The 20,519-nt window shown below is 40.1% G+C and overlaps 2 protein-coding genes across 4 annotated transcripts in view; one reads left to right on the top strand and one right to left on the bottom strand.

Annotated features, from left to right (window-relative positions):
* The window catches only part of LOC115057614 (collagen alpha-5(IV) chain-like), an 18,473-nt gene extending 17,212 nt beyond the window's left edge, over positions 1–1,261 (bottom strand). Inside the window, exon 1 of the mRNA XM_029524783.1 lies at positions 1,190–1,261. Within this exon, the coding sequence (XP_029380643.1) occupies positions 1,190–1,261 (72 nt within the window). The remainder of the gene's footprint in view (positions 1–1,189) is intronic.
* The window catches only part of LOC115057136 (collagen alpha-5(IV) chain-like), a 22,963-nt gene extending 2,444 nt beyond the window's left edge, over positions 1–20,519 (top strand). For 2 of the 3 annotated variants that reach the window (XM_029524012.1, XM_029524011.1), the window contains exons 5-51: positions 1,911–2,005; positions 2,856–2,898; positions 5,129–5,200; positions 5,570–5,704; positions 5,903–5,947; positions 6,522–6,638; positions 6,748–6,810; positions 6,938–6,973; positions 7,062–7,124; positions 7,322–7,357; positions 7,480–7,521; positions 7,648–7,731; positions 7,910–7,954; positions 8,048–8,116; positions 8,192–8,236; positions 8,620–8,673; positions 8,955–9,018; positions 9,330–9,434; positions 9,580–9,732; positions 9,882–9,890; positions 9,990–10,079; positions 10,322–10,473; positions 10,787–10,859; positions 12,139–12,245; positions 12,325–12,508; positions 12,610–12,681; positions 12,983–13,090; positions 13,191–13,409; positions 13,527–13,691; positions 13,844–14,011; positions 14,283–14,426; positions 14,564–14,674; positions 14,802–14,980; positions 15,303–15,366; positions 15,479–15,553; positions 16,384–16,491; positions 16,853–16,960; positions 17,124–17,195; positions 17,398–17,526; positions 17,787–17,891; positions 18,042–18,197; positions 18,275–18,382; positions 18,640–18,777; positions 18,882–18,998; positions 19,263–19,451; positions 19,563–19,846; positions 19,933–20,519. In XM_029524012.1, the coding sequence (XP_029379872.1) occupies positions 1,965–2,005; positions 2,856–2,898; positions 5,129–5,200; positions 5,570–5,704; positions 5,903–5,947; positions 6,522–6,638; positions 6,748–6,810; positions 6,938–6,973; positions 7,062–7,124; positions 7,322–7,357; positions 7,480–7,521; positions 7,648–7,731; positions 7,910–7,954; positions 8,048–8,116; positions 8,192–8,236; positions 8,620–8,673; positions 8,955–9,018; positions 9,330–9,434; positions 9,580–9,732; positions 9,882–9,890; positions 9,990–10,079; positions 10,322–10,473; positions 10,787–10,859; positions 12,139–12,245; positions 12,325–12,508; positions 12,610–12,681; positions 12,983–13,090; positions 13,191–13,409; positions 13,527–13,691; positions 13,844–14,011; positions 14,283–14,426; positions 14,564–14,674; positions 14,802–14,980; positions 15,303–15,366; positions 15,479–15,553; positions 16,384–16,491; positions 16,853–16,960; positions 17,124–17,195; positions 17,398–17,526; positions 17,787–17,891; positions 18,042–18,197; positions 18,275–18,382; positions 18,640–18,777; positions 18,882–18,998; positions 19,263–19,451; positions 19,563–19,846; positions 19,933–20,199 (5,013 nt within the window). In that variant the 5' untranslated portion in view covers positions 1,911–1,964 and the 3' untranslated portion in view covers positions 20,200–20,519. Of the gene's footprint in view, positions 1–1,910; positions 2,006–2,855; positions 2,899–5,128; positions 5,201–5,569; positions 5,705–5,902; positions 5,948–6,521; positions 6,639–6,747; positions 6,811–6,937; positions 6,974–7,061; positions 7,125–7,321; positions 7,358–7,479; positions 7,522–7,647; positions 7,732–7,909; positions 7,955–8,047; positions 8,117–8,191; positions 8,237–8,619; positions 8,674–8,954; positions 9,019–9,329; positions 9,435–9,579; positions 9,733–9,881; positions 9,891–9,989; positions 10,080–10,321; positions 10,474–10,786; positions 10,860–12,138; positions 12,246–12,324; positions 12,509–12,609; positions 12,682–12,982; positions 13,091–13,190; positions 13,410–13,526; positions 13,692–13,843; positions 14,012–14,282; positions 14,427–14,563; positions 14,675–14,801; positions 14,981–15,302; positions 15,367–15,478; positions 15,554–16,383; positions 16,492–16,852; positions 16,961–17,123; positions 17,196–17,397; positions 17,527–17,786; positions 17,892–18,041; positions 18,198–18,274; positions 18,383–18,639; positions 18,778–18,881; positions 18,999–19,262; positions 19,452–19,562; positions 19,847–19,932 lie in introns of those variants that run through there. The other variant, XM_029524013.1, reaches the window with a different exon arrangement.

Below are 20,519 nucleotides of genomic sequence, written 5' to 3'. Positions count from 1 at the left end.
ACTCAGGGGTTTTTAATTTGAAAGCTGTAAACATAACTGCCAGAAAAACATTCATTGGACCTAAAAGACTAAAATGGGTAGCTACAGTAATAAAACAAGAGAAGCTGCCCAGCAGTTTGTAATTGGGGAAATAAAAGGTCAGCTATACTCCTGTATAAGTTACCATTTAAGTCAAAATAATACAATTCCAGATGCATTACATTACTAATTCACCTCAGTATTGTTTACTTGAGGCCTTTTTACTGTATCACTGTAAATTCCTGTAAATTTGCACATGAATTGAACAATAACTGGTTCTACAGTTACTAAATCAGAATCTGTTAAAGAGAATTTTTAGAATAGAAATTAAGTTTATACACTTGACAAATAGTCATTTCCTGTGTTTGTTAAGCATTATGATGGGATTCATTTTCACAAACAGGTCAAGATGGATTACTCCACTCTTTGTAACACAAAGATACAGTATCATCCTAAACTTGTTTCGATGTCCTGTACCTGTTCATTAAATTCAGAAGTCACTCACATTTTTACTCTAATTTCAACTCCTTACATTTCCATTCTCCTTCTACCTCTGCTCACATTGAATTTTCATTGTATCATTTCACCATTACCCGTCTTCCATGTTCTTTGCTTTTTCCACTGAACACTCAAAAAGGCCCACCAACATGGCCCGGTGAAGAAAGCTGTATACACTCAAAATGTTCAAACAGAGCCCAAACAAACTCACTTCTTCAAGATGTTTGCAGGATGATCGTAGACACAAACCAACCACAGAGTTGTATATCAAAGTTAAGGCAATGAAGAATGATCGGTGCTCACATTATACACAACAGGAAATACACAATCAACATAATGTCACTGAATGTTTCCTGTTCTGTTGCTAAAAATGGAAAAGGTGACACGAAAAAGTTGAATCTTTTTCGTAAAAGATCAGCGGAAGAGGGTTTGTGGCGTGATCTTATGCAATGTAGTTGCATGTCCACTTCAAAAGAAACAGTGAGCAAAGGATCACAAACATGACATACCTGTGTGTGAACAGTTTCATATAAAAGTCAAACTTCCAAAAAATATAGTACAAGCTAGCACAGTCAGTGTTTGAATTTGAATACCACTGAGTCTTTGCTGTTGGCTAATGAAATCACAATCTTTTATAATGTCAGTGATAGGAAAAAAAATATAGACAGCTTACATTTTTAGCCCCATCTGCCATCAGCATCAAAGCAAACAGAATCAGAGGAACTATTGGCACTGGCCCTCCCATGACTTTTCCTGCTCCAGTTCAGTCAGAAGCTCAGGGAACCACAGACATGGCAGAGAAGATGAATATCTTTTTCAGCATCCTCGTCATAAACCAGCTTTCTCAGTATACCCATCCACTGCTGTACCATGGGTGCTTTAAGGTCACTGCTTCAGTTCAGTCAAAGTTGTCCATCTAGGATGGACAGAACAGCTAGGAGAAGTTGTTTAACTTGATCCTGAAGAGAGAGGCGGTCTGTTCTCATGATGAATCCAACCCCAATCATGATCCCACTGCTCATCTCACTCCCAGCACTAACACATACTCACTTGGGTTTTTACAGACCTGGAGGCATTAGATTAGTTAAAATCCTTACAGAGATAATACTGCTTAGAATACACCCCAGGCCGCATGGAGATTAATTTCCACTCCTGAATTTGGGTGAGCCATGAATATTATACATTATGTGCATGATTAACTGCTATTTGAAGAATAAATGAGGTGGCTGGGGCAATGATTAATTAAAAAGTAAAATTATTTAATTGTTTTAACTATCACCATTTTATATACTGCATTTAATCTTGATGGAAATGTATACTTAGCATTGATATGTGAACTGATCCATGGCTAACAGGTGTCTTTGTTGTGTCATGTTTCCTTTTACTAACCACAGGAGGACAGCACTGAGACGAATCCTCATCGATGAAGAAGACGGATGACATGAGAGATGAGATCCTCATTTACTTTTAAGCATTTGTACACTCTCAGGTCAGTCCCATTGCAACGATCTTAATATCAAAACATTAATAGCTGAATGGAATGTATTTTACAATTCTGGTATTGGTAGCTGCAGAAATATTTCATCATATTTTCCCATTGGAGAAATCTTTCCAACCTTCAAAATTACATTTGTTGCCTACAAGTGAGGTTTTAGTGATATTTAGCAGAAAACTTTTTACAATCAAACAACATAAGTGAGTTTGTAGCAATAAGTAGAGCATGTAAAATATGTGCTTTTGTTCAGCTGCAGAATGCCCTTCTCATTGAGCTGTGTTACAGTTAAAATGATTTACTAAATAGTAAACATTTGTCGGGCCTGTCTCATGGTCTCATGAAGTTTGAAGGAATTTGCACCCCCTACTTTGCAAATCTATTTACTAAGACACTTCGTCCCTGTTTACTTTGATATTAAACACATCTGCGCCCTTGCATTCCAGTATAGACCCAATAAAAACGGACCTTCGCAGACTTAAAGCTGTATGTATACAAATGTTGCTGCTTTCCTGCTCTAAAGATTACACCTTAGGTCTCCTGCACACAAAGCCAACACACCATGAGTTAATGTACAATGGTGAATTTACCATTCTAGGGCAGGGTGGCCATAAAAAGGAGCTTTGAGGTAACCAGCAAGTGTTTAGGGTTGCACAGCACTCAAATAGATATTCTCTTTGGCACATTATTTATTATTTTGTGTTTATCCACACCCCCTGCGAGCCAGAAACGGATAAGCGGTTGAAGATGAATGCATGTGTTTATTCACTTACCATATGCACCACATACCTTGTAGCTGGTGCTAAACAGGACAACATTTAATCCATTGTCACTATAATATTTGCAGGTTGATCCTCTTACTGTTCATCTGCGTGCAGCAGCTCAATGCAGTAAGTCTCTCCATCTAGAGCTCCTAAATACACACACCAAACACCTACCTTGTATTTCATTAGTATGATACAAGTTAATTTCAAATATAGACTACCAATGATACTGCAAAATCATTTAGGGTTTACAAATTACCACCTACCCTTTTCAAATAGTAAAATAATAATATAACTGATGACATACATTACATGATTACATTACCCCTTAATAATCACCAAAGTTTTTGTATTTCTGTTACATGTAATTAGTTGCTTTCAAATGTTGCCATCCTCCTGTACTCTATGTCAAAACTTCAATGCATACTTTCTGTTGTTTTAGATTTACTGCTGTAAATTACACAAAATCTTTATCTTCAAGATCTTTATGATTTTATGGATGAGAAATGTACCCAGAGTTACTGATTTATCAAGCTACCGGGCACTGCACAAACACATCTATGCACCGTTAAGTTCATCAAGTTCAGTTTTCTTTGATACACTAAAAATTGAACTGCATGACCCCCTCATTTATGTATATGGGGTATCCACAAAACATTAGAATTTCATGAGACAAATGAAACACTGCCAGTAACAACAACCACAGAATTTACTACAGAGTTGAGTAATTACTTCTTTGACCCAAACAGAATTATGTCTTCAGCTTTATGTTGGAATTGTGTGTGACATATGTCATGTGAAGTTCAAGTTTAATAAGCGTACCTCTGACATTGATAGAAAATGAGGGCATGCCCTCAATGATTCTTCAAGATTTAATCAAAGATTGAATTAATTAATTATTAATTACAGTTTAATCTCTGCAAACACATTGACTGCTGCAGTTGCCTGGAAAAAAAATCAGTAGTTTATCAATGAAAAGGCAGGATACTAGTCAAATAGATGCTCTCAATGCACTTGGAGTCCCTGGGTACACATAACTTTCCACATATTCTTGCATATACATCACATCCTTAAATTCCCCAAATTGCTCAATTTGAACTTTGAATTACCTCATAGAAAAATTCCTCAACGTACTTGGCTTGTATGGAAAGAGTAAATGTTGCTCCTTCTGTTTTTACAGTATTTATTAACAGGCCACAAGACTGTTGGGTGTTTTTAACATAAATAAATATTCTATACTAGATTACATTTGTTGGAATGATATACAGACAAGGTTTGCTTCTTGTATATAGAGTATTTTTATTGGCTAATATGACAGCTGGTTAATTAAATCAACTCAAAATACTGCATGTTTTTAGGAATTTCAAAACATTGCCACTGTTACGTTACACACACCAATTTTTATTAGTCAGAACACGTTCTGAAAGTACTCTTCACATAAGTGTGCTATTTATGTAAAGTAACTCTCTGGGTTTTCATGAAAAAAACAAAACATTCAGAAACATTTTACTTTTTCTGTATTTATTAAATTATTACTTAACAGAATTAAAGGAGATCTAACAGAAACTACCCTACAGAATAACTTCTAAGTAGTTGAACAGTAGTGAAAACAGATGTGACAGTGATGTTGAATCTTGTTGCTACAGTTTATCTAGCAACTATGAGTGAGTTAGCACTTTGGGGTCCCAATTTCTCAAATGTACTAAATTTTGAGTAGTTTGTCCAGATGTTAGGCACGTGTTTAATGTTGATTGTTACAGCTACCCCTGAATATATTGACCAGAAGAGAAAGTGGGGCTGCTCAGTTATCCGATTTGGAGCTGAACTTGATTTCACCTGCATAAACGCCACCAAATATTTAGTAAAGCCTCAGGAAAACCAAATGTTTGTGACTGAGACACAAGGAACACAAAGGAAAACTTCCTGCACATTAGTATCCATGGGAACTCAATGGAGGTGTGGACTTAGAGTCTACATTTCAACAGGATTTCAGTACAGTATGAAAATGAAGCTCTGTGAGCTTTTTTTCTCATCAAGGTCAGAACATTCATTATTTACCCAAATCTGTTGTGAGAACACGGATTTGTTTAAAACTTTCTAATCATTTCTGAAAGGTCTCAACAGAGAAAAGTGTTGAATGTCAAGGCTGAGTCTCAAAGACATTAAATATTCATGAAGAACAGATATGAGAACTATGGCCTTACTGGATGTGACTGCTAATCTCCTTTGACCCCTTATTGACATATGCTCTCAGCACAGATACTCACACAGCCCCATCCACTCTGTTTCCTTTTCTCTAACACAGTGATGGTCAGATTGTATTTAAGGCGTGATTACACTCTTTTTGCCATTCTAGGGGAAGATTGAAGGCCCATGTCAGGGTAGAGACTGCTCTTTGTGTCGATGCCTTCCTGCTAAAGGTGCACGGGTATGAACTCTTTGTTCTCATGTTGTACATATTAAAGGTTTTCATTTGAGTAATATCTCTTAAAATACCTTTTCTGTGTTCATTAAGAAGGTCTATCCAGTGCACAAAAAATATAAAAAAAAAAAAAAACAATTATAATCAGAAATTATTTGCTAGATTTTACATTTTGCAAAATAGTCTAGCTTTTTGTGATTAATAACCACAAATATGCGTTTGTGTGTGCAATATTATAGTTATGTTATTCTACTATTCAGGAGGAATGGCTAAACACATAAAGTTGAATATCATAGCAGCAGACTTCCGAAGAGTGTTTTCTGCAACAACAGTGTGAGTTTAAAGTTTTTCCACACTTGAGGTTTCTCCTTGTAGGGAGCTCCAGGAAAGCAAGGCAAGCAGGGCTCCCAAGGACTAATGGGACCAAGAGGACATGAGGGGCCCCCTGGAGACAAAGGCAGAAGGGGAGCTGAGGGATTACGTGGTGCAGAGGGGCCCAAAGGAGACCGTGTTGGTTCAATATCCATGTGTATTTTCTACTTGGTAGTTGTGTCTAAGGCAGAATAGACATGAAAACACCATTAATCATCAGATAAGTTTACTTTTGTAAACATACTAGATATTAAGCAGTTTAGATTATAAAAGAAATAATTGTTTGGATGGGAAGTGAATAATGGTATCTGACTGTATGTGCCTGTAACATTTCAGGGTCAGACTGGTGCTCCTGGATTTCTTGGTGATGAGGGCTCATTTGTGAGTAAAGTGTGAATTCTTGTTACGCATTAGACAAGGGCACACTGTTCACCCTGACAATGACTGTCACTTTGAGGTGAATAACCCCCTGAAAGAACTCCACTAAATGCCCTCATCCTGTGCAGCTCTCAAACTGAATGCGGATTATACCTGGGTTGTTATCCCAGATATAATGAACATAAAGAATTGTACCCTATTTATTATCTGTGCTGAATTTGTTTTACTTCATGCTTCTGCAACATTGGAATTCCCCCTCTGTGTGACAAATAAGGAAATTTGAATTGAATGAAATGTAAAGGTGACACCATAAATGGATGTTACAGGGATTTGAAGCATGTGCCTGGTATTCCCTCTAATGGACACATGATGGTAGATGTGGACCTAATCTCTTCATGGGCTAATGCAGCTTGTGTTTAATAAATGCTTGAGTTGTTCAACTTAACCAGTGAATAGTTGTGAAATATTTCAAATTTAATATAATTGGACATTCCCTGACACTAATATTCTAGTATGAGCCAGTATAATCTAATATTGTGTGACTTTACTACACCACTAACGATATGATATTGATAAGGGTCATCCTGGAGCAGGAGGTGAGCCTGGTTTGCCAGGAGTGGATGGCTGTAATGGAGCGAAAGGATTACCAGGGGTACCTGGTAATCATGGTTTGGATGGTTTCCATGGGTCGCCTGTGAGTAGAAGTCCTATTCTGATTGTGACAGTCATTTCCTTACCTTTTCCAACCTTTAAATCAGTCCATATGTCGGATAATTTAAGCTTTGAATGTGTCTCATTCTCAGGGGTTACCTGGACCAAAGGGAATTAAAGGAGATCCTTACTATGTTGCCCTTCTGGTACTTCCTGTAGGTTCACCTACACAAGAATCAGTTAATTTGACCAGCTCAAAATCTGTTTCTATCTGTGCAGTGCATTGATTACTTAAAAAAAGTTGTTTCTATTTTCTCATCTTTCATTCATTTAATTTTACAGGGGGAACGTGGGAAAGATGGAGGACATGGTTTACCTGTATGTGTCATAGAGCACTATACCTTTGAGCTCACTTTGAGCATGGATTAAAAGTTATTGTGATATATATATCATTTTTTTCACTAAGGGACAAAAAGGAGACATTGGGCCCAAAGGCTACATCGGCCCTCCTGGTCCTACTGGACCTGAGGTACTTTTTAATATGTAGGTTATGACTTACTCAGATGATTATAACTTTCTTAGTTTCATTTCATTTTGAAGTTGAATATTATGCAGCAATATGTTGCACCATAAATGCTTATAATTTACTTTACAAGAGGAAATGTACTTTTTTTTTTTTTGAGAGTATGTGAAAAAATGTCTGTGTTCATGTGCAATTCCATTTAGGGTAAGACGGGATTGAAAGGTGTCAGAGGACTGCCAGTGAGTCATTTGTTTCATAATCTTTGGCAATGCATGTTGGAGAAAAAAAAATACTGCATGAATACACGCACTGTATATGTCACACACCATAATAACTTGACTATGATTGTTTTTTTGTGTAGGGAACCCCTGGACAACCACAGGCAGGAGATAAGGGTGATGATGTAAGAAATAATTTTAGTATTTCTCTGTCTAACATTATGCATTTAGAGCTTTGAGGTGTCTGTACATCTGTGCATCCATTTTAAAAGCTGACTAACCATCTTCACCTCTTATACACCATATTCCAGGGTGAGCAAGGCCCACCTGGCCCCCCAGGAATAGAAGAGATCAGAGAATTCCCTCCAGATTTTCTTCTACCCAAGGGCTACAAGGTAAAGACAAAGTCATTTCTTTTCATTAGATATTCCTGATTTTGGTTCATATGTAGATATGTCCATAGACAAATCCAACATACTTTGTCTTTGAATTTATCTGACCCCAGTCATTTTCATCAATTCAGACAATATTATGTTGCATCATTATTCAAATGTCTCTGCTTCTGCTTCTCAGGGAGACAAGGGTCTTCCTGGACCATGTGGACCCAAGGGAAGAAGTGTGAGTTTTATCTTAAATTTCTTTTAGGAGTCACTGCTTTTGATATTGATATTATGGTGTTTATTGTAACTATTAACTTGGGTTTTCTCTTAGTGGGATGTAGGAAGCTTCATACAAGACAATAAAGGGGAGCAAGGAATCTTTGGATTTCCTGGAATTCAGGTAAGTGACTTAAATCTGATTGTCCCTTAATTTTACTTATATATAATATTTTTAATGCCAGTATTTCTGTTCCAGGGTCTTCCGGGAATTTCTGGTAGAGATGGGCTAAGTGGACCTCAGGTATGCTTGTCATATAATCAGGCATTCCTTTCAGTTCTTATAATAAACAATTATTTTAGGTAAAAAACAATAGTTGGCAGCACAGTGGCATTGTATTTAGCGCTATCCACAACAAGGCCTTTCTCTGCGGAGTTTGCATGTTCTCCCTGTGCCTGCGTGTTGACATGTTTAAGTTAATTGGTAACTCTAAATTGTCTGTAGGTGTGAGTGTGAGTGGTTGTTGGTCTCTGTCTGTCTCTGTGATGGACTGGTGGCCTGTCCAGGGTGTACCCTGCCCTCGCCCATTGTGAGCTGGGATTGGCTCCAGCACCACCCTACGACCTGTAAACAGATAAGTGGTAGACGATAAATGACTGAGTGAATAAACAATTGTACATTTTCAGGGTGTCCGTGGAGACCAAGGACTTCCAGGCCCCAGCGGAAGAATTGGTCCAAAGGTAAGCTTTGTATAAATATCTAAGCAAGCTCTACATCCAAGCCAAGCTTATCTAAAAACAGCGATAGATCACTGAAAGCTGTATAGACTCTAGCAGGATTGATGTTGGTGTCTTTGTATGCAATTAGAGATGATAGAGGCTTTCAGAAAAGCAATCTGCTGCCCTCTTGTGGTTGTTCAATGGGACAGTTGCAGATCATGATCATATCAAATAAGTGATTTTGTTTACAACTGTATCATTATTTTGCTTAAGAATGTGGTTTCTGTTCTTGCATTCAACAGGGCTATGCAGGAACTCCAGGTCCCCCTGGCTCAACTTATATACCCGATGGAAGTGATGCCAGAGGTGAGCTCACTGTACTAACTATACTCAGCTAACTACTTGGGCTCAGTCTGGTGGCATTATTCCATTCTAGACAACCCCCCCCCCCCCCCCCCAAAAAAAAAAAAAAAAAAAAAAAAACTATTTACTTTTTTTTTTCCAAGCCCCCCTCTTCACTGTTGTTACAACAACTGTTACAACAGTTTGTTGTTGCAACAGTGATATTTTGACCAAAATTCTTGGATGCTACTGTTCAGTTAGTAAATAGTCAAAACTTGTATTTCAATAATGAAGCAACTCTGACTTCTTCACTGTTCTGCATCTTCATGTTTCAGGTGAAAAAGGTGAGCGTGGGTATCCAGGAGCTTCTGGACTGCCAGGTGACCCAGGGGACATGGGCATGCACGGACCCCCAGGCCCAGCAGGCTTAACAATACCAGGTCAGAGTTCTTGTCTCTATTCTCTATGTTTCAGGCTGCAAGTATCTTTAGGGACTATATGAATCTATATTCAGACTTGTCAGGACTTCCTTACTGGAATTCCTGTTGACATCATATTATCTATCACCTTTTGTGGTGGAACCAGGTCTACCTGGTGCTCGAGGGCCCCAAGGTCCAAAGGGCTACAAGGGAGAGCCTGGAACATATAGCAACTTTGGAATCAATCCACTTCCAGGACCAAAGGGAATGAAGGGACACCCTGGACCTAAAGGTGTCATGGGCCATCCTGGTCCTCCAGGTATAGCTGATTTCATTGTGATTATTGCACAACACCAGAGTTTTCTGCATTTCTCTGTAACTCTCGCAAATATAATTTCAATTGTGTGTGTGTGTGTGTGTGTGTGTGTGTGTGTGTGTGGTGCATCGTGCTCTGTGGGCTCTGACTAGGATGCGGAGGTGAGTTATGAATTTTGTAGTGGGGTATTATTACTAACCCAAATTACTAAATAAACCAGTCAGATTAGTTGAGTAATTTTTTTCTGATTGATCATGCAGATTACGACTGTGAGCCTGGCTCCCCAGGTGACAATGGTGACCCAGGATTCCAAGGAACTCCTGGAAACAAAGGGCTCAAAGGGATTAAAGGTGATTCACGACTGATTGTGTCCATCTATTGCTAGTAAGATTGTAATGAAAAGAAATTCTGTTTTTCTCTATACCTACTAACCTGTTAAATCTAAAATCATTCAATGGGAATTTCCTGGAGGTTAACTGAAATGGGTTTTTGATGTTTAATATAGTACTTCATGTATGATTAAGGGCGAGTGATAGTGTTGGAGTTAATGTTAATTTATCATCATAGTTATATATTTTTGCCATCCCTGCAGGTTGTCCTGGGACATGTGAATGCTCCTTCGGTGGGGGAATACCAGGGCCCCCTGGTCCACCTGGTGTCCCAGGATCTCCAGGGTTACCTGGAATTCAAGGTCTTCAGGGTGATCCTGGACTTAAAGGAGATGATGGACCAACAGGACAACAAGTAGGCCTAAGGATACCAGGACTCCAACTAGAAAATTGATTGTCATTTTCCAAGTAGGGCTGCAGGGTTTGCAAAAAAATAATGTTGTGATTATTTTGGTAGATATTGTGGTTTGAGAAATGCGATCTTCATTGGACTGGTTGTTTTGCATTTTAATTTATACTGAAAAAAAAAAAAAAAAAAACAAAACTATATGGCATGAGAATCTGATTTTGTGCATTTATAGCACCAATTAATGATCAATTCTTAATGAATTGTATCAAATAATTGTCAAGCCCTATTTTAAAGTCTGTTAGCATGTCTTCTCTTCTAGGGTTTTCAAGGAATTCCAGGTGTGAAAGGCCAAAAAGGTCAGAAAGGTGATTCCTTTGTGATAGATGGTAAAGGTGAGCAAGCAATTTAAAGTTATTATACAAGCAAAATATTAGGTGCTTTAAATACTAACTTTACAGAGGATTGGATAAATTTTAACAATTTTACACTAAATGACATTTACTCATGTGTTGCTTTCAGTCAAAGCCAGTTGCCACAATGAAGCTTCAGTGCAGTAGGAAAGGTTGGTTTATAGCCTACAATTCATTAGTTTGCTCCACTATCTGAGGACAGCCTGGACTGTAATTGCTGAAATGGAGGAGCACAGTGGCTGAGAACAAGAATAAGCCTGCACAACTGAAATAAAACACGTGGGTGCAGACCACAGTGTCATTATGAGGTCAAGCATGAGGTAGCTTTTACTTGATTTGGACAGCCATGGATAGTCAGTGTAGGCTGAAGAGCAGCAGAGTCACATAGGCCCTCTTAGGTGGATATGGCCTTAGGCTGATTTCTGTTATGTATAGTGAAAAGTCTGTGAGTCAGATGCAACATGGGCAGAGAAGGATAGCTAATCATCAAACATGACACCCAGGTTTCCTAAGACCTTGGATAAGGTAAGGGATGAAGAGGTAATCTTGATGATGATTTAATGATGGAGAGCCTGCTGAGCTAGAATGATTAAGAGTTCAGTCTTAGACATGTTTAGCTGGAGGTCGCAAGCCTTTATCCATGTGGATATGTGAAAGAGATGCTATAGATGTATTCATTGATAGGAATCCTTTGATCTTGGATTGTCTTTTAGGCTGTCCATATCACCAAGGATGAACATGAGGCAGTCATTCTGAGGAATGGAAGAGTTTTGCTAATTTATCCACACAATAACTGAGTTCTTATGGTGATTGGCAAACAGCTTCAGTGCTTCAAGTAGAGCTGATTCTCCCACCATCAATTGCATCATCTATATTAAAATAAAATAAAATGAGCTTAGGTGAAAACAGCTAACTTTTGAAATATTAAGGACCAATTGCATGCAGTTGAGTATGATCTCTAAATTAGCAACATGAGTGTTTTGTTTTGTTGGGGCTGCAAGCTCATTCAAACTCTCCTACTGACCACAACATACACCATTGTTAATGTGCTTTCAGTAGAAGAAAGTATTCAGTGCACAGGTTTATTTGTGAATAAGATAATAAGAAGCATGCTTTGTTACCCCTGCAGCCTCCAACACCTTCCTCTTTTTATTGTAAAAGATCGCTGTATTCATCTGTACAGTAGACGAAAGAAACTAAGTTGTATTTGAATATTTAAACATCAATATCCTAATCTACTTTTCTGTCTTGTTGCTGAAAGGTGCCAAGGGTGACCGAGGACCCCTCGGGCATTCTGGCCTTCCTGGGGCAACAGGTAGGCCAGGACAGGATGGTCCCCCTGGCCTTATGGGAGAACCTGGACCACCAGTGAGTGTGAAGATTTCATACACTGAGAGTATAATTCATAGAAGAGGATACACTCAGACTTATTGCACAAATTTTTCAGGGTACTGGATATGTAGGAGTACCTGGTACCAAAGGTGACCATGGTGTTGCTGGACCCAAAGGCTTTCCAGGGTCTGTAGGCCCTCCTGGTCCTGGTTTCTCAGGTCCCCAAGGGCCACCCGGGCCTCAAGGAAATCAGGGATCTCCTGGTGCTCTAGGAATACCTGGCCGACCAGGCCCCCCAGGTCAGAGCCTGCCTCCATTTCTGTGGTTTTCACTTTTTATTACATTCTTTCCAACACTGAGCCAGATGTCACCACCTCAAAATGTTACTTTGTTTCATCAGGTGAAATTGAGCCATGCTGTCATGAAATTGAAATTGGAGCACCTGGTCCTAAGGGTGAGCGAGGTTTTCCAGGTGGGTTATACATGTATTCTGCTAAGATACCTTAATGATGGATAAAATTATCCCATTTTTTAACATTTCAAAATAATAGTGATTGCGACTTTGGTTGTTGGCCAGTCCAGCAATGTCTATCTGAAGAGTTGCATGATATTACTACTGAAGTCATACAAGTGACAGATCTGTGAGCTACTAGTGCAAAGGTTGGTATTAGTATTGGCTTGACAGACTGCCATGAAAGATTCTTTTAGTCCCTTCATTTTGGACCATTAGCCCATGTTACAATTCTTTTGAATGTTTATTTTGTGTCTCGTAGGGAGTCCAGGTGACCCTGGAAGAGATGGTTTTCCTGGAACTCCAGGACAGCCTGGCCCGAAAGGCATTACAGGAGATAATGGTGATACTGTGATAACTGGACTGCCGGGTAATGACTAAATGTTGACAAATTAACATAGAATCATTCTTATTACACAAGCAAACCCTTGTGGTGGAAAATTTGATTGTAAGTCTCTTATTTGTGAAAGGACCTCAAGGTTTAAATGGTGATCCAGGTGACCCTGGTCCCAGAGGGATTAGCTTGGATGGCCCTACAGGTCCTCCTGGTTTACCAGGACTTTTAGGCAGGAAGGGAAGCCCAGGAGACATCCTCTCTGCCAGTCTAGGATTTCCTGGCCCACCTGGCCGCCAAGGGGCAGTTGGGACAAATGGTCTTCGTGGCTCTCCTGGAAATCCAGGGTTTCCAGGTAAAACTAATTTAGAACACAAGACTTAATTAATATGACCAACAAAAACCATGTACTTTCCACTCTTTACTGTTCAGTGGAATCATTGACCAATATACTGGTGTTTTGTAATCATAGGCAGACAAGGCCAACCTGGGCAACCGGGCCCTAAAGGAGAGCCAGGATTCATTGGTGACCCTGGTGAAATTGGTTGGCCAGGCCCAGCTTGTACTCTGTGTGAGCTGTATGGATTTCCAGGCCCTCCAGGACCTCCAGGAAATCCTGGGCAAATCGGACTACCGGGTAATTGAATGGCAACAGCAGGGAATATTAAAGATGTGATTCTGAGTGAAGTGTGCTTAGGTTGTAACTAGAGCATATTATATTCATGCATATTTTACTGCATGACTATTTAACCATCCATTTACATATTTCTCCATTAACTTTTACAATAGGCAATGGTGGTCAGAAGGGTTTGAAGGGAGATCCAGGTCTACCTGGTTTTCCACAGAAGGGGCCAAAAGGTTTCTCTGGCCCTCCTGGTTTACCAGGCCCAACTGGAACAAGAGGCACCACTGGCCCCCCAGGAGATCCTGGGCTTGATGGTTGGCCAGGTCCAAAAGGTGAATAGAAGCTTTATTTTTATTTTTATTTTTTTTTACTTGATAATTGCATGATTTGTCCCCAGTCAGTTTGCTTTTATTGACTTGTTCGTAACCATCTTGTACAGGGAAGCCAACAATGATCACACTGTCAAACTATGTTACCCATCACCTTCAGCTCAATGCTCCAAGATAGAAGTCTTACGGATATTGTGACAAGTGTCCGTACTGAAGTCTTGCTACCAACTAGTCTGTCTTTATTTACATGAGATTTTCCTTTAAATTTGTCCAGGTAGAACAGGCAACTCTGGCAGAATGGGAGCAAGAGGGTTGTCAGGTCATCCAGGACCTCCTGGACCCATAGGTAAGCCAGGAGAGAGAGGCCTTAATGGTCAACCAGGTGACCCAGGAGACCCGGGACTGCCTGGTAATAAAGGTAGGAATCTGTTTCAACTACATTAAGACTACATTTGTAGCTACTAAAATCCAAATTTGGGTTTAGCAGGGATGATTGAGAAAGTCAAAAAAGGAGCTTACAACACAGTTTCTTCTTGCCTTTTGTTATTTATCCAGGTTTGCCTGGTCTGCCTGGATTACCAAGCCCACCAAGGGTTGTCAATATAATGAAGGGCCCAAAAGGACTTTTAGGATGGAATGGTCAACCAGGCCAACCAGGACTTGAAGGCAAGGGAGTTGTCATTTCAATGATATATCTTTTTTAAACTAGTAGTGTGTTTCTTCACTAGAATGACATATTGAATTGGATAACCCATGTTGGGACAATGTGTCTGATTTGTTTTGTCCTCTATAGGTTCAAAGGGCATCAGAGGAATACCAGGTCACTCAGGGCCTGATGGGGCAGCTGGTTTAGCAGGGCCTAAAGGCAACATTGGTACTCCAGGAAGACCAGGAATATCAGGCACCCCTGGCTACCCTGGAATCAAAGGTTTCCCTGGCCCAAGGGGATATCTTGGGCAAGATGGAGATCCGGTATACAATGGACCAAATTCAATTTATTACTATTTCAGAAACAATTTCCTGTGCTCAGTTTCTTTTTATTTTGACCAGAGACATTAAAATGAGTTGTTACAAATACTGTAGTCACACTATAATAAAAGTTACATGCTTAACATATAATTTCTTACAATATAGATTGGAATGTTTTGCATGCTATGACATCTTTTGTGGGGAATCCAGCATTAATTAAGTTGTTGGGCAGTGCAGATCACTTATGCTGTCTTTCTATCCTTACTTGTTTAATGTACACCTTTGTTACACCTAAGAAAGTGATAGTTTGAATGTGTTTTCATAGGGAAATCCTGGGCTTGAAGGACATAGGGGCATACCAGGGGTACCAGGTTTTCCAGGTCCCAAAGGTGAGTGGTAAAATAGGATAGTGTGTTTTTCATAATGCATCTCGCTCAGGATTCTTTCTATATTTCACGCAGTTGGAATGAACCTATTTGAACCTCTCCAAATATGTACTAGGTGAGCCAGGACGGTCTTATGGACTACCAGGCACACCAGGACCAAAAGGATTGCCAGGGGAAGATGGACCAAGAGGTGACTTGAGAAAATGCCATACTGAACACAAAGTACTAAATTAGAACAGAAATTATTATTTAGAAAATCATTGGACAGACAAAAGGTCAGTCAGTTTCCTAGACTACAGTAAATGGACATACTAATGTAAGCCATGATATGAGACATATGACATATTAAGTAAAAATCATGAATCATCTTGTTAAAGTGACTCCTGTCAGTGAATCGGATAAAGTAAAAAATAAAAAAATTAATTCTTTAAGTAGATGTGTTCGAAGCAAGAAAAATAGGAAATTGTAAAGATGTGAGCAACTTTGAAACAGGCCAAACTCTGATACCTAGAAGATTTGATCAGAGCATCTCCAAGACAGCAACTGTCATGGGATGTTTACGGTCTGCAGTAGTCACTATCTACCAGAAGTGGTCCAAGGAAGGAAAGACAGGGTCATCCATTGATGTGCTTGGGGAACAAAAGTTTGCCCTTGTGGTGCAATTCAACAGCATAGACACTCCAGCTCAAATAGCTGGAAAGGTTAATGCTGGTTCTAATACAAACGAGTCAGAACACAGCAAACTGCTGTGTGTTGCATATCGGGCTGGATGCAGACCATTCAGTATGCCCATGACTCCCATCCAGTGTCTACAATGGGCATATTAGCGTCAGAACTGGACCACGGAGCCATGGAATAATGTGATGCATATGTGTTGCTTATCTGGGTAAGACATAGCACCATAATGCAGTCTTCCTAAACTGCATTTGCCTCGTTTAGCAGGATAATGTTCCCTGCCAAACTGCAAAAGATAAAGAACACAAGATAAGATATAAATATCTGCAAAATATTGTCCTCCAGCATCCAGAGGGAGTCCCGGCGATCCAGGTGCCCCAGCGCCCATAGGAAGGCCCGGAGAGCCTGGAATACCAGGCACTCCAGGGGAACCAGGAGGAGAAGGATGGCCAGGTGATTTCCAGTGGATTTTGAATCAGAGAAATAATGTACTATAACAATCATTTTAAAAGTTAATATTTAAAGACAACAGTAAAGGTTCATGTTTAATATATGAACGCTGACAAGGTTGAATTCAAAAGAAGAATAAGATCTTGCAAGGTCTCCTTTCACGCCGGTGTATATAATCAGGAAAATAAAGTAAGTAATGGCAATGTGCCAATAACATGGATAATTTGTTATTAGATGATATAGTGTAAAGATTTTGAGTTGTAATTTAATGGTAACAAATCAGCTCCAGTTTAGTTGATAGTGAATTTTTACTTTGTCCCATTACTGAGCAAATTTTTTTGCATTTATATGTACATCTCTACAGGGTTACCTGGGCCTCCTGGCATACCTGGCTATCCAGGTATTCAAGGTATTCCAGGAGATCCCGGAGGTCGTGGAGAACCAGGTCCACCTGGCCCACATGGCCCCCCAGGTACTAAAACAAGATCCTGTGCTTGTGCCATTATTAGACACAATGAAGACAGAAAACTTACACAAAAAACCAAAGCAAAAACACAGTTGTTTTTTTCTACATTATGTTGTTATTTATTTATTTATTTATTTATTTATTTATTTATTTATTTATTTTTTGACAGGGCCATATGGACCACCGGGTCTGGATGGATTGGATGGCCTTAGAGGTCCAAAGGGGATTAAAGGAACAAGGGGTAAGAGAGATTTAAAAAAAGGTGAAACAACAGTTGCATATCTTCTGTTGCTATTGAATGCTCTTCATATAACAAAGTCCTGTTTATTCTTATGGTTCATCTTCAGAAGTGCTTTTGTGTCATATGTAATTCAGACATGAGTAAATAAGAGCACATGCAACACTGTTATACTGTGGTATATATTTTAATTTATCACGTCAAGCCAAAGATGTCCCTGGCCCACGAGGGCCACCTGGAATTCCTGGATTCAAAGGTCTGAGGGGTCTTCCAGGACCTCCAGGAGCCTCATTTCCTGGGCCTAAAGGCCCAAGGGGCCCACCCGGTGACAATGGTATTATATTTATATTATGTCATTTATTTCAAAATGGTGAAGAAATTAAAAGAAGAAATTGTTTTTCCCAACACAATTTTTCTCACACAGCTGTACAATTTACAAACATCCTATTTTGATTTTAAGCTATTGTCCCACCACAGTGGTACTGGTGTAAGTTTTACCATACAGTACTTGTGGTATTGTTTTCCTCTGTCACTCTCTCTTTGTCGATATATTCTTGAGAGTAGGACTACAGCGATCTACATTTCCTCCCTCAGGTCATCCAGGTTTAACAGGGGAACCAGGTTACTGTGGTACAAACTGCACATCTTCACCAGGACCACAAGGAGATATAGGATATGAAGGCCCTTCAGGACTCCCAGGTATGTGTGTATGTACTATAACAATTTAATGTCCTTATTATAGCCAATTCTTTGCTTTATTTAGTTAAGAGCATTTATTTTATTTATTTATTTTTTGCACGTCCTTTTGATCTGTCACACCATATCTTTGATTTTGTGTTGCTTTGTTAGGTGCCCCAGGGCCAAGGGGCCCCCCAGGCGGCATTAGTTTACACAGAGGAGATCCAGGACCAAATGGCCTCCCTGGGTTACCTGGCCCTAAGGGAGAAAGGGGATTCCAAGGACCTCCTGGACCTCAGAATCACCCCGGCTCTCCTGGTCCAAAAGGTAAATTAGAGTGGAAGACTGCCATCATCACTCAACATCCACTTTAACGTACTCCAAATGTTGTTGCACATTAACAGGTGAGAGAGGCGAAATTGGCCCCAGGGGTGCGTTTGGACCCAAAGGTCAGCAAGGTGTCCCTGGGCCCCACGGCCTGAAAGGACTAACTGGTCCAACTGGAGAGAGGGGTGAGTGGCTCTGTGGCGAAGCAGTATTCATAGTATTTACAGCAGAGGTCAACAGGAAACATAGAAAGAGAAAGGCAGGTGAAAATATTATATAAACAAGCTAAATATGGCTTGAGATTAATTATATTAAATGATTATTTTGTTTCACTGCCATTAGTTGATATTGTATTTTCATTGATTCAATACTACTAAAATCTTACATAAATGTAAATAAATAACATATAAAAGTTACTACATTACATTTGTGTTTTTGAAAGGTGTCAAGGGTCCTCCTGGTGATTCCATCAGTCGATGTGCAGAGACTGCTCCCGCTGGACCTCCTGGGCCAAGTGGTTCCCCAGGACCAATGGGATTCCCTGGTGATAAGGGTCCTCCTGGGACTCCAGGATATAAAGGTAAGATAGTTTAATACATCACATTTTTAGTAATTACCCTTGGAATCTATAACTTGTGTATCTGTGTAAATATGCATTTGTCTTTATTTGTATCTCTGTTCCAGGACAGAAGGGTTCTAAAGGGTCTATGGGTCTCCCTGGTCACCTAGGGGCTGGTGGTCCTGATGGTCCTGTTGGAGACCCAGGAGAAGCTGGTCCACAAGGATTTACTGGACCTCAAGGTTAGAAATCAGAGGCGGTCATGTAACAATCCCAGCCTTTATTTTGTTTAATAAAGTGGATAAAATCCAAGATAGGTTCTATCCAAAAAACGTAAAAATCTGATCACCACCAAAAGCTTCATTGTGTCCTCGAAAGAGGAACTGTGTGGAAAGTATCTAATTTAAATGCTGTGGTCATTCACTCTGGGCCACAGATAAAGTTATTGCCAGTAAACAGCTAAGCTTTTTTACCCCAAATCAATGCTACGTGTTTTCATCCTGCAGGTTTCCCAGGTGTACCTGGGGATCCAGGTGAGCCAGGGCATCTGAGGGCACTGAGATCAGGCTACCTTTTAGTTTTACACAGCCAATCAGTTCAGGTGCCACAGTGCCCTGAAGGCAGCATTCAGCTTTGGGTGGGCTACAGTCTGGTGTACTTGGAGGGACAAGAGAGGGCTCACACACAAGACCTGGGTAAGAGTTTGCACAAAGTGATACTTCTGCTGGTGCCTTGAAATCAGTTTAATCTTGCTAAAGGATGTGTTTTTCTTGACATTTCTGTTTGATTCGACCTGCTCTATGCAGGCCAGGCGGGCTCCTGCCTCCGTGTTTTCTCCACCATGCCTTTCTCCTATTGCAATAAAGCTGCCTGTCACTACTCCAGTCGCAATGACAAATCCTATTGGTTATCCACCACTGCTTCCATACCCATGATGCCAGTGTTTGGCCAGGAGATTAGCGCCCACATCAGCCGCTGCATTGTCTGTGAGACAATATCACCTGCAGTGGCTTTCCACAGCCAGGATCACACAATTCCCGTATGCCCACCTGGCTGGAGGAGTCTGTGGACAGGGTACTCTTTCCTCCTGGTGAGTGGGATTAAAATGTCTTGGTGTGAGGATGAAAGAAAAGTGTCTCAGCTCAATGTCCTCTTGCTCCTTTTTCCTGTCTTCAGAACACTGGGGCAGGTGGTGAAGGTGGTGGCCAGTCTCTGACCTCGTCTGGAAGCTGCCTGAAGGATTTCAGGACTCATCCCTTTATAGAGTGCCAGGGTGCGCGAGGCTCCTGTTCCTACTTCAGCAACCTCTACAGTTTTTGGCTAACTACTGTGAGTCAGACAGAGCAGTTTATGACTGCAGAGCCTAGCACTATCAAATCGGCTGACCAGCAGCGACATAAGACCAGTCAGTGTCATGTTTGCTTGTCTTCTCATCACTTTTAGTGTCAAAATCTGAGACTCATTACCACTCGGGTTGATATCTGGATCATATTTGGGCAGAGAAAATATGGTTTGAGAAGTTATACAAAGTTCCTGTTATCTGAACAAATCTTTTTATACAATGCTACTTTTACTGTGTCTTTTCTTATTTTAATGAAGTGCTGTTTCTACAAGAGAAGAGATCATTTTGCTGCTGTACCTTAACATTTTATATTCACCCAGTTTTTCAGTTCACTGGTGAATGATATTGTCTTAAAAAGTTTTGCCATTCAGAGTAATTCAGGGTTCAGCATGTTCATCATGAGGTATGCCAAATGAATAAA

Source organism: Echeneis naucrates, chromosome 17 (assembly GCF_900963305.1).
Source record: "Echeneis naucrates chromosome 17, fEcheNa1.1, whole genome shotgun sequence".
NCBI classification, from domain to species: domain Eukaryota; kingdom Metazoa; phylum Chordata; class Actinopteri; order Carangiformes; family Echeneidae; genus Echeneis; species Echeneis naucrates.
Note: the sequence above shows the minus strand (reverse complement) of the source record. Positions and strands in the feature narration are given on the sequence as shown.